The sequence below is a fragment of the Desmodus rotundus genome, chromosome 9, assembly GCF_022682495.2.
Source record: "Desmodus rotundus isolate HL8 chromosome 9, HLdesRot8A.1, whole genome shotgun sequence".
Classification (NCBI taxonomy): domain Eukaryota; kingdom Metazoa; phylum Chordata; class Mammalia; order Chiroptera; family Phyllostomidae; genus Desmodus; species Desmodus rotundus.
Genome location: NC_071395.1, coordinates 79140388 through 79152510, shown reverse-complemented (window position 1 = coordinate 79152510; position 12123 = coordinate 79140388). Strand labels below are relative to the sequence as shown.

At 56.9% G+C, this 12123-nt stretch overlaps 1 protein-coding gene across 3 annotated transcripts in view; it reads right to left on the bottom strand.

The window, feature by feature from the left end:
* SEZ6 (seizure related 6 homolog) overlaps window positions 1–11809 on the bottom strand; it is a 44227-nt gene extending 32418 nt beyond the window's left edge. For 2 of the 3 annotated variants that reach the window (XM_053912090.1, XM_024564852.3), the window contains exon 1: window positions 11606–11809. In XM_053912090.1, the coding sequence (XP_053768065.1) occupies window positions 11606–11660 (55 nt within the window). In that variant the 5' untranslated portion in view covers window positions 11661–11809. The remainder of the gene's footprint in view (window positions 1–11605) is intronic. The other variant, XM_053912091.1, reaches the window with a different exon arrangement.
* Window positions 11810–12123: the final 314 nt, after the last annotated feature.

Genomic DNA, 12123 nt, shown 5'->3' with positions numbered 1-12123 from the left:
TCACTGCCGTGTTCTCCACTTTCCAATTTAAAATCTAATATGGTCTTGCCACTGCAGAGCTAGGGGCTGGAGAGGTGATTAATGAGGCCTCTGCTACAGCATCATCACTCCACACCTTCCCCTGTGGCCCAGTGTGTTTCCCCCTCCTGCCCACCGGCTGGCCCTGGGGACCTGGGGGCCCAGGCCCTGCCTGCCCAAAGTTCCTGAGGCTGAGCAGGTGGCACAGGAGCTGGAGGCCTGGAATGGGGGTTGGGAAGAGAAAGGGGCTGGCCTTGGAGGTGGAGACAGTAGAATTGACCCCCCACCCTTGGGCAGGCTAGGTGTGGGAGCAACAGCGGGGCCTCCTTTGGCACCACCTCCCTTACTGGCCAGGTGACTAATCAATCTGCCCGACTCCACCAATTATGCCAGCTCTCAGTAGTGTGGCCAGGGAAGGGGAGAGAGAAGGCGCTTAGGCTAGCCCTCCCCTAGCACCAACAGTTCCTGCCACCACCTGGTCAGCAGCAGGGACCATATTTCCCTGAATGAACAATCTTGGAAACGTCAGCTGGGATGAGGAAGGCTGTGAAGACAGGAACTGCATTTTCCCTGGAGCTAGTACCCGGGCCAGTTCAGCCCGGCCCAGTGGTAAAGTTGGGGACAGGGGGTGACCTAGGGGGGAGCAGCCATCCCCTCCATCCTCTGTCCCTGTCCAGCTCCAGGCATCTTCCCAGCCACTGAGCCCAGAAGACAGGGCCGTAAGGTACCAGGGCCTGAGAGCAGGAACATCCTGGGCCCTTGACCAGCAGCATCTCTGGGCTGCTGTCTCCTCTCAGCCTCCACCCTGAATTTCAAAAGCCAACACCACCAAGGTTTTCCCAGCACCTGAGTCCACCTTCGAGATGAATGACCAGCCCAGTAGCCTCAAGATTTTTGTGGTCTTTGTTTAGGTCAGATGAAGATGCTTGTTCTGTGAACCAGGGCCAAAGTCATCTCCCTGACCTTATGACCTTTGCTCTGTGGCTCCTTCATTAGCTGCATTTGGGAGGAGATGGACTGGGGTAGTTGGCTAGGTAGGCAAGGGCCCTGACCCCAGACTCCCAGGCTGCCCTGGTCCTTAATGCTGAGGCGGGCTCTCTCTTCCCTGGAGGTCACTAGAGTGTCCGTCCTTAGCTGTGGAATCCGAGGAGCCTGTCGAGCCCTGACTCCTGCAGGATGGTAGGTCTGCCACTGCCAGGCTGTGTGAGCTTGGGCTTCTCTTGCCTTCTCTGGGCCTGTCTGGTTTTTTACTCAGGTTTTTAAGAAAGTCTTTGGGTGGGTGGAACAGAGAGTCACAGCCCCTCTGTTATCAGTGCCCAACCCCAGGGGCTGATGGAGCCTCACGGTGAGTAGTGCTAAAGGCGGAGGGGACCTGGCAAGGCAGGGCACTGACTGCTCTGTTGACTTGCTGCTTTCCTTCCGTCTGGCACTAGACCCCAGTCTCATCTCCACCTGCTGGTCAGTATTTGCTGAGCATCTGGCAGCTTGTCTGTCTGCGTGCATGCACGTGAGTGTGCAAGGGTGCCTGTATGTGCACGTGCTCCGGGGTGGCACAAGGTGGGAGGTGGGGGATGGGGGTATGAGAAAAGGAGAGATTTAACATCTTCCAGCACCTACTGTGTGCCAGGCTCTGCTGGCCACTCATCTACACTAATTAATCTTCCCCACCCCACAGATAAAGACAGGATCAGAGGGCTGAGAGAGGTGGTCCAGCTGGGCCACCACCAGCCCAGCAGGCTGACCTGGGGCTACCCCTGCCCTGCTGAGCTTAAGAGACAGATAGAACAAATGAAGAGACAAAAGACTTCTGAAAGCAAAGGCAGCCTGAACCCAGAGGGTAGACACCGGCTCTGAAGGGGCCAGGGCTGGCTTCCTTCTTGGTCACTAGGTTCAGGCCCCTTGCACTGCTGTACTCTACCCCTCCCAGCTGGAGTTAGTTTTCGGATCAACTGGGACAGTGACTGGGTGGAACCCAGAAGCCTCAAGGGCCTGGAGGGCAAGGGACTCTAATGGTGGTCTTTGGCAGAGTTGAGCTGTAGCAGGGACATAAAATCCCTCTGGAAAGTGCCAAGGCAGTACCAAAGGTCCCTGGGGGTGGGGGTAGGGTGGGATGGGGTGATAGCCTCATCCAAGCATACCTCCCTCCCTCTGACTCCCTGACAATTTGAGCCCCTTTCTGCCTCTCCAGTTTCTATGGGAGAGACCCAGGAGGTCCAGCCTTACTTCTGAATGGCCTGGGGAAGAGCCAGTGGAGGCCTGAGCTCTGCCCTTAGGGTCTTGGAGGGTGCAGAGGGAGGACAGCCTGGGATCTTCTCCTAGCCTCACACAGTTGGAGTGGAGCCTAACCTGCCCCACGGTGTGGGCCTTGCACTCGTAGACTATCCCAGGCTCCCCTTGCCATCATAGCCTTTTTGGACTGAGGGGAAAGAACCATACCTGCCCAGCACCCCAGCCTGTGAGGCTCCCCAGGCTTGTCCTGTTCCCCCCCAACTTCCCCAGCAAGCCTGAATGGGGGAGAGGAGGGGCGCAGAGCTGCTAAAAATAGCAGCTGCGGTTCCAGCTATGAGTCTCCTTGAGGGGTCAGTAGAGCCCAACAGTGGGGAGGAAGAGAGTAGAGGGGGCTCTGGGGAGGGGAGAGAAAGGCCTGAGCTGGGGTCTGCTGTGCCTACACCAAGGGCCACAATCCCGGGATGCAGAGACAGAAGGGCACAGATATGAAGGGACATATGGACACAGACACTCAGGAATGGATGGACAAGCCACACATGTGCACAGACATGTGCCTGAACACCTGGGGCTTCTCCCCAGACCCCTAGGAACCCTAGCTGGCCTCGGCTTCACATCCGCAACCTTTCAGTCTTCTCCCTTTCCCTAACCTTGCTGTGACCTCCAAGGACCCTGCCAGTCCGGGTGTGTGGACAAAGTTGAGAAGGCCAAGTCGTGTTACCCTGTCCCCTCCAGACTCCTCTGCTTGAGGCCCAAAGCAGGGAAGGACCAGGGGCCCAGTGGCAGCATCAGGGATGCAGATGCAACAGAGACTAGACTCAGGGCACCACCCAGGTGGCCGGGGCCTTAGGAGCATCACCCCAACCTGAGCAACAGGCCTCTTTCTAGCCTGGGCTGGCAGGCAGCAGGCAAAGGGGGAAGTGGGAGGGAGGCGGCCAGACCCAGTAGGGCATGGGTAGGGTCTGCCAGGAGATTGGCAAGAACTGAGCGGGCAGTGAGGGAAGGAGGACAAGGGAGGCTGAATAAGCAAATGCACAAATGATCTCTCTCGCGCATGCCTTGTTTGGTCCCACCTTCACGCCTTTGCCTAGAGATGCCAGGGGCTCTTCCATCCTCAGAAGAAGGTGACTCCTTCGTCTCTTCCATTTCCCCTGACCAGCCAGAAAATAGGGCCTTACAGCAAGAGGGCCTGCCAGCTGTCAGACCAGATGTTTCAAGTCACCAGCACATCCCCTTGCTGGATGTAAATGATGTCTAAGACAATGGCCATCAGAGCAGCGAGCCAGGGTGGAGGCCCCCAGAAGTACCGTGAACCCAGCCTTCATCCCTCTGCACTGCTAGTCTCCTCTTCCTGGTCAGACCTGGACCAGCACTCGCACCAGTCCGGCCCCTCCAGGGACTCCCTGAAAAGCAGCCCCTCCTGGTGCTGGACAGCTCTGGCTGTTGGAGGACCCTCCCCTCAAGCAGGGCTTCTTGTTTCTCTCCTGTCACCACCCCCTGTGATTTCCTTTGATCCTGATGTTGTTCTACAAAACAGGGGGCACAGGCACCATGAATCCCAGGGAAACTGAGGCACAGGAAGGTGACACAACTTACCCAAGGTCACCTAGCCAGCAAGTGCCAACATTAGGCTTAAACCCTGGGGACCCTGGCTCCCTGACCAGCACTTTTCTAATTATGTTCTTCCTATGGGGCTACTTCCTCCTCCCTGAGCCACAGTTTGGCTCTCTACACTTCCCCCTCCCAGGCTCCGGGACTCCCTAGGCACCTGCTGGCTGGTGGGACCCAGGCCAGACACTCAGCAGGTGGCTGCTTGGGGGACAAAGGAGCTGGTGCACAGCTGCTGTGGCTGGGAGGGCGGGAGGAAGAAGTTATGGAGCGGAGGAGGGCTCTGGACTGGGAGTGAGAAGGGGCAGGGTCTGCTTCTGTGCCTTTAATAAGGAGCCAGCATGCAAAAAGGGGTAAAACAACATGCAAATGAGCATCTGTGGGGGGTGGTAATCTGTGGTTCAGGCACATTTCACAGTTCTGCCCTCCCAGCCCAAAGAACAGCTGGAAGAAGGGTCCTGAGGGTAGAGAGAGGAGGGGGGGCCCGGGGAAGATGCTAAGGTTGATGCTGGGGTGCAGGATCCTGGCTGGGCTCCTGGGGACTGCAATGGGGGAAGGGAGAGACCCACTGCTTAGATTCCGCAAGACATGTGGTTTGGAGGCAGTAGGGGCCCTGAACCTACTCTGTCTTATTGGGAGATTAGGGGGACACACAGACCCTGCAGAGACGGAAAGAGCTATGATGGAGGGAACCCAGGATATCCTGGTCCAGGGGTCCCGGAGGCTTGCTGAGCCCTCAAAGACTCAAAAGATGAGCCCTGTTGCTACAGATAAAAGCCTGAGGCCCAGAGCAGTCCCTGGCCAGAGATCTCTTGTTCTTAAGAAGGAGGATGGTTGGACCATGTAGTGGCTGGCATCTCATTTGAAGCTCATTTAGGTGAAAATCAGACAGTCCCTGGTCTAGCTGGGGAGGCAGTCACAGCTGAGCTTATTAAGAAGGCAGCTCCCCCTCTAAACGGAGTTCCTGAAGGGCAGTGATTATGTTGTATCCCTGCCTGTCAAAACACCTGTTAGGTGCTGAACAGAATGGAGAGTGGATGGGGGGATGAAGGATGGACAGGCTAAGTTCCTGATGGGAGATATTCAGTGTTCAGAGGACAGAAAAACCCTCTAGGCTGAATGGTCAGGAAAAAAGGGCATGGCTAGAACTGAAATAAGCTGAACAGCCCAGGATAGCATTCTAGGTATGGAAAAATGTCTGAGTAAAAATGATATATGTATAAGGAATACACAGGGTCTGGTGTTCACCCTAGCATCCTCTTCCAGTCTCTCTGTTACCCCCCTTCCCACGCCCACTCAGTTCCTTTTCGCCTCCTGGAAGAGCCCTTTGTCCCTGCTGGGCCTAGCTGGGACATCCAACCCCCACCCCTCCCGCCAATCTGCCTGCCAGCACGGCTGCCGACTTTGCAGCCGGAGACCTGGATTGTTGTTGGAGAAGCGGCAGGTTTGTTTGCTCCAGAGCCTGCCGAGAAAGCTCAACAATCAATGGCCAAAAACACTGCCGGCGGCTTCAGCATCGATCAAGCCTCCCATCCAGAGTTGGCAGTTGGGTGCAGGTAGGCAGGTGAAGGGAAACTGGGGCAGGCTTGGCGTCCAGCCTGGTCTAGGAGCTGAGCTTCAGGCAAGCTTTGGCCTTCCCACCTGGGGGCTGGGCCTCAGGGGTGCTGAGGGGATGGTGGGGGGCAGCCCAGGATGTGACTGGTCCTCTCACCATGGCCCCCAAAGGGTGAGAGAATGAGTCACCCAAGGTCACTGGACTCTGGGCCAAGATTCAGGGTTCACCTGACTCCCAGCCCTGGGTTCTACCCTGATACCCAAGTGTCAGAAAGGAAGTTTTATTTGTTTGCTACTAAGGACTGAGCAAGATAAAATGTTTCTGATCTACAGTAGTAAGGACTGAGGGTCGACATCCAGAAGGACCACTGTCATCACCAGAAATGTGCTAGAAGAAAGTTGGGGGCCATTTATGACTTGGTCTGCCTGACAAGATGGGCTTGAACTGGCCTGTAAAATGCAGGTAACAGCTGCTATCTCACAGAGATGGTATCAGGACTAAATGAGCTAATGCATATAAAGCACTCAGCACGGTGTCCGGCACATAACTGGTGCCTAATAAATGTTTGCTATTATTGTTGCTGCTACTTTTTTGTTGTTCCTGTTATTATCAGGATAGTGGTGCTCTCCTGGGTTCCCATTTGCCCCTACTGAAGCTCTGCCTCAGGCTGGGAGAGTGGATACAGTGCTGGCCACAGCCAGGTTTTGCAAAATGGGAAGGCAGTTTGGGGTAGCCTTGTAGCTTATTGGCTGGGAAGCCCAGAATGACTTAATCTCTCTGAAATTCAGTTTTCCCATCTGTAAAGTGGGGATAACTAGTCTCATTATATTAGATTTAAAAAGCATGTGGAAGACTTGGGCCTTGCGGGGGGATTCTGGGCCATGTCTCACACCTGAATACATGTTTGTGAAACGAATGAGTGAACGGTAGATGAGTGTGCCCCAGGGACCGCTCCTTCAGGAGATGTGTAAGATTTGTGGACGTGAATTGCGGTCCTGGATGATACCTTGGCCCCCGCCTTTCCCTTCATGAGCAAGACAGGCTCAGGGCAGTCCCCAATGTCTCATGGGGGTCTTTCCAAGCTCTGTGAGGGTGTCTGAAGCTGAGATAGACGAGGGGGCTATGAAGCCAGATGGCAGGGGGTCACCTCCTCCTTAACTCGGTCCTTAAGTTCATGCAGGGCACCCCTCTCAGCCAGCAGAGGAGGTGGGTAGGTATTAGGGGAGGGAGTCAAGAAGCTGGGGCTCCAGGCTTAACTCTGCCACTGTCTGCCTGGGCACCTCTTGTGAATTTGTTCCACATGTACTGAGTGTCTGCCATATGCTAGGAGACTGCCACTGGGGACACAAGCAGTGGTAGCAGTCAGAAGTGGCTGAGAGAGGTTTTAGCTCTCTCAGAGTGACCATCATCAGCAACCCTCCCCCGCCCCACCACCACCCGCAAGCCACTTCAGGCTGACAGCATGACAGCTTAATTTGTGGAAGGAAAAAACTAAGAAAAAGCCATAATTTACAGTTGGCATAATTGGCCAACCATTAGGAAAGGGGAAAAAATCCTAACATACAATCTGCGTAAAAATAGTGTGCTTTTTATGCAAACTCAGCTTCAAGATGCAGTCTCAGCTGCCACGCACCCACCTCTCGTCTCTAAACAGGCAGCTGACCCTAAACTTCTTCCAAATAGGAATTCTGGAGTTGCCCCAAGATAGAGGGTGAGCAGAACAGACTTGGTGGCCTCCTTTCTGAGTTCGGTCTTGCTTCTGGAGAGGAGCGTCAAGCAATCAGGTGCTCATGACCCAACGAGATGCACCTTCAAGCAGGAAGCCAGGGGATGGTGGGAGCACAGAAGGGTCTCCTGACCCACACTGAAGCCAGGTGAGGCTTCTCTTGAGAAACCATATAGTAGATGCTTCATAGATATGTGCTAAAGAATTACATGAAGTGCCAATTAAGCCAAGACCTAAAGTATGAGGTGGAGTGAGGCAGGTTGGCCCAACAGGAGGAAAGAATTTCAGGCAGAAGGAATGTCACGGGCCCAGAGCTGTTGAGAACATGGCTAGTTTGAGGAACTGCTTGGTCTGGCTGGGTGAGTTGGCTTCCTACTAGAATTAGTCTGGAAGAGACCTTGAAGACCTCCTACTGCCTGCTGTCCACCTTGCAGCTGATGACCAGGGCTGGCAGCATTTCTTTCTACCCACCCCTTCCCCTCAGCCTCTTACATACAGATCTTAGCTCTTCCTCCATGAGAGGAAGCTGAGGACCCAGAAATCTGCATGGATTGACAGCCCTTGGAGGCCCTGACGTAGTCTCAATCTTGGCAACCACCAGCTTGGTGCAACCTTATATTGAATGTTCCAGAAAATAGAGACCCAGAGAGGACAGACCAAGCCTGAGGCCACACAGAGAGCCTGGGTTCTTAACCATCTGGCTGAGAATTCCCTTCACTAAAGTGATCCCTACCCATGGGCCCTATTCCACACCCTCTTTCTTGTTTGGCGGGTGGGGTGCCTAGCTCTGATAGCTCAGCTCAGGGATGCTGCGCTCTACCCAGGTGTGGGAGCAGCATTCCTGAGCTGAGCTCAGCTGGGCAAAAGGGGCCTGAAAACGTTTGGAGAGTTAGGAAGAAGGAGGGTGGGAGGGGACTGGGGGGATTGGGCACCTAGGGCTGGGTGGAGGGAGGGGCTAAGGAAACAGGCCTTCTGATAGGCCCTCCACCATTCAGGCAGCCCTGTGGGAGGGGTAGGGGAGCTCTAATTAAGCCCAGTTTCTAATTAAGCCCAGCTCCTGTGTCTCCTCGATCCCCATTAGCTCCCCATGGTGTCCCCAAGGCATTTTAAGCTGCCACCCTGCTGAGGACGCTGGGACCGCCGCCAGGACCTGCCAAGCCTGATGAGCTTAGGCCCATGAGGGGCAAAAAAACTCAACGCATAATTCCTCACCAGTCCATGGCAGTTTCTAAGCTCTCCAGTTTCCTTGGAAGCACAGGGGAGCTCCCTGCCCACCATGTCAACCTCTCAGGCTCTGGGTGGAATCTAGATTGGCTCCCGTGGAGCCTTGTCCCAGCACCCACTCCCTGACTCTGAAATGCCAAGCTGGGGGATCGGGGGCTGGGGAGGTGGAACAGGACCTGCTATTGGCTTTGGCTGCAGCCCCCAGACTCAGGAAAGTACATTCAGAACCTGCGTCTAGCACAGAGTCTGCAGGAAGCAGCAAATGCCATTTTAGATTAAGGGTTAAGGCAGTCCCGGTTTGTTAACCCTTATGGCTCTAGGGCTCCTAGAGGCCAAGACCTCTTTCTCCTCCTCTTCTCTTTCCCCCTCCAGGCCTTGCCTCCTAGACACCATCCCTCAGGTGTTGGAGGAGTGAGCGACCCCTACTTGCCATCCCTTCCTTCCCTCTTTCCAGCAGATCCTCAGTCAGAGTTCGGAGAGGTGGAGCATCCAGTTTAAGATCACGCAGCCAGGGAGGAAGTCTCTGCCCTTGGGGACTCAGCCGCACCCCAGTGTCTGCCACTTCCACCTTCACAGTCTCCCCAGGCCACATTCACACATGCAGAGTTTAATTAACTTTATTGATATTCAGAAATTAGGAGAGTGACTAAAGGTAATTGCTCATTAAAAATCATTAAACTGACACAGCAGGCCCCCGCTCGCGCTGCCCCTCCCACACCGTTTCCCTCCCCACTTGTAGCAGGATCTTCCAGGCTCTGTTCACAGGTTGGGAGTATGACCGGGGGCCCCTGGCACCCCTCACTCCTGGGATCAATCAGCCCAGTGGCTGCAGGGCAGGGTGGGGGAGGGGGCAGGGTGGAATAGAGGACTGAATTTTTGGGGTTGAGCCAGGCCCCATGCAATGTCTCCCTGGCCCCTCGGTCTCCACCTCCCCCGATTCTGGGCTGTTCCCAGCTGTATCCCAAGGCCCAAATCTCTGTATGAGTGAAGCTTTGAAGGCCCCTCTCCAGGCCACGAGGTTGCGGAATGCTCTGCCTGGACTGCAAAGGATCACAGCCCCTCTGCCTTTATGGCTTGATGCCTGCCTTCTCTTGCTGAAGCCCCCAGGATCCCAGAGATGGCTCAATGCACTGCCTCCCAATGAGTCTACTCAGTAGCCCACTGACTGGGACCTCTCGGCCCTGCTGGGAGGAAAGAACGTGCCAGGGCAAGCCCAGGTGCAAGCCTTCTCTCCTCAGGCCTGGCACTGTAGGGCTGCCTACTCTTTTGCCTTAGGAGGAAAAATGAAGATCTTCCCCAGCAGACATTCTCCTACCCCACATATCCCTTGGGTGGGTGACCCCACGGGTGTTGGAGAGGTCGGGGTAGGTCAGGACAGGACACTGGCAGGAGATACACAGGCCATCAGCCACAGAGTGTACACTCACATCCTCAGCCCCAGGAGGGCTCCCTGGACTCCTGGCCACACCAGCCACACAAGCCATCCTCCTAGAGACCCGCATGCAGTCTCACCCCAGCCCTGCAGGGAGCTCTCTGGCAGACTGCACTGTACACTAGCAGTCTTACACACTCCTCACACCCACTCACTGCTGAGCTCTCACCTAACATCCAGACCTTCGGAAAAACAGACACACTTGGACCCCTGATTACATTCACACTCAGACTTACACACCCACACACATGACTCCAGACTACACAGTGGGGGGTGGGGGCATGGCACACCTAGCCCCTGCATCCCAGGGGAGCTCTCCAGCGAAAGGTCTTGGCTGGACCCCAAAACAGGTCACGAACTCCAAGGGACATCCTGGGATACCTGGGCTAGGATGCTGGCTTCCCCTCTCCCACTGCCCCAGGCAGGGTGGGGTTTATGGGACTGCGACCCCCTCAACAATGAACACACGATTCTGAGTTCTGGGTACCAAGTATGAACCCAGTGAGGTCAGCCATGAGGTGGGGTGAGGACACTGGGTTAATGCAACCAGAGCCAGAAGCTCAGAGAAGGGCTTCCGTGCCCCCAGGGAGGCAGAGTGAAGAAAACTGCTGTGCAGGGGCCCATTCTGGCCCCAGCCTCACTACCCCGACCTCCAACGTAGCTTGGAAAGATTGAGGAAGGAGGTTTAGGAGCTTCTGCATTCTCCCCCTTCCACATCAGGTACTGCAAAGCACGTTGTGAGAAGCAGCGAGCTCCAACTTCAATCAAGCAAGGTCCCAGCCACCCCAACAGCCCGCCCAGCTGCAGTGGAAGGACCTGGGCATCGGTAGCTTTGATGAGTGCCTGTTTGAGCTGGGGCAGCAGGTCCCGTGGAGACTTGGAAACCTTTCTTCACAAAGGCACAGAACCACCAGGCTCTCCACAACACTCCCTTACCGCCCACTCCAAGGCCTCGGACAGATGAAGTTGGAGATCGGACTGCAAGCAGGGGCCTGGGGCAGAAGGGTGGGTTGCAGGTCTTCCCACGAAGAGTCTTCCCACGTAGGGTGGGAGGGAGCTGAGCAGGAGGACTGGCCCGGAAAAAGGAGCTCTGGACGTGTGCGGTGTGTGTGTGTGTGTGCGTGCGCGCGCGCGCGCAGGGAAAGGACCTAGGGGAGGACAGAGTATCTATCCCAGGACCTCAGCTGCTGCAGCCTAAGGCAGAGCGAGGAGCCGGATACCGGGTGCCGGAGCCCCCGACTTTCCCCTGGACTTGTACGCTTGGTTCCGATTCCGGCGTGGCAGCGCCGAGACCCAGGGAGGTGAGCGACGTCCCAACTCCGGGTCCAGCCGCCAGCCCGCCCCGTTCCTCCGCAATGAGGACGCGAGAGTCCCCGGAACGAACGACAAAGTCGAGCGAAGTTTGGAGGGCGGCAGGAAAGGCGGGACCGCCGGCCGCGAGCAAGACGGGCCAGCCAGACTCACCTCCTGACGGCCTCCCTCCCAGGAGTGTGGCGAGGTAGCGCGCGGGTGAGCGGGAGAGTGTGTGCGGGTAGGGGCTAGCGTGATGAATTGCAGCAGAGAAATCCCATTAGATCCGGGGAGATGATTAAAGGCGAGGTCTCGGCCGGGCGCGAATGGCGGGAGCGGTGGCAGCTTCCCGCCCGCGGAGCCCGCGCCCCGCCCGGCTCGGCCGGTGCGGGGGCAGCGCAGCCGGCGGAGCGCGGTGCCTGGGCTGGGAAGCCAGCTGCGCTGAGCTGGGCGCCGGGACGGTCCTCCCTTCCCACCGCGGGACCCTCTGTCCCCTGTCTTGCCGCCGGACGCCGGGGTCCCTTACCGTGAGCCAGAAGCGCCAGCAGCGAGGGCAGGAGCAGCAGGGCTGCCGGGAGCATCCTGTTGGTTGTAGCCGCACCCCGGGTCGGGGCCCGGCGCGAGGGCGGGGGCTGGGTGGGGCGTGGGCACCCGAGACAGAGCCTGGGTCCAGTCGAGGAGAGAGAACGGGGCCGCCGCCGCTGCCAGCGCCTGACAAAATCAGCACCACGGCCAGCGCCTGGCGTCGGCGCCGGGGATCGCCGCGCCGGGCTAGGGGCGGGGGCGCGGGAACGGCTTACCGTAAAGTCTCAAGCAAAGGCGCAGAAGACCCAGCGGCGGGAGCACAGGCTCCCGCGCTGCCGCCTGCTCAGGGGAAGCACTGCCCTGCTAACGTGGGCACATGGCCCCCACCCTTCCGCGCTGCCCACGCCCAGCAAAGCCCAGTCTCTTTTTCCTCATTAGCAGCCTGCCAAAGAGGTGGGATTCTAACCTGATTCTCCACGAGAGAGCAACCTCTTCCCCACCGCTCCCCACCCCATCCTG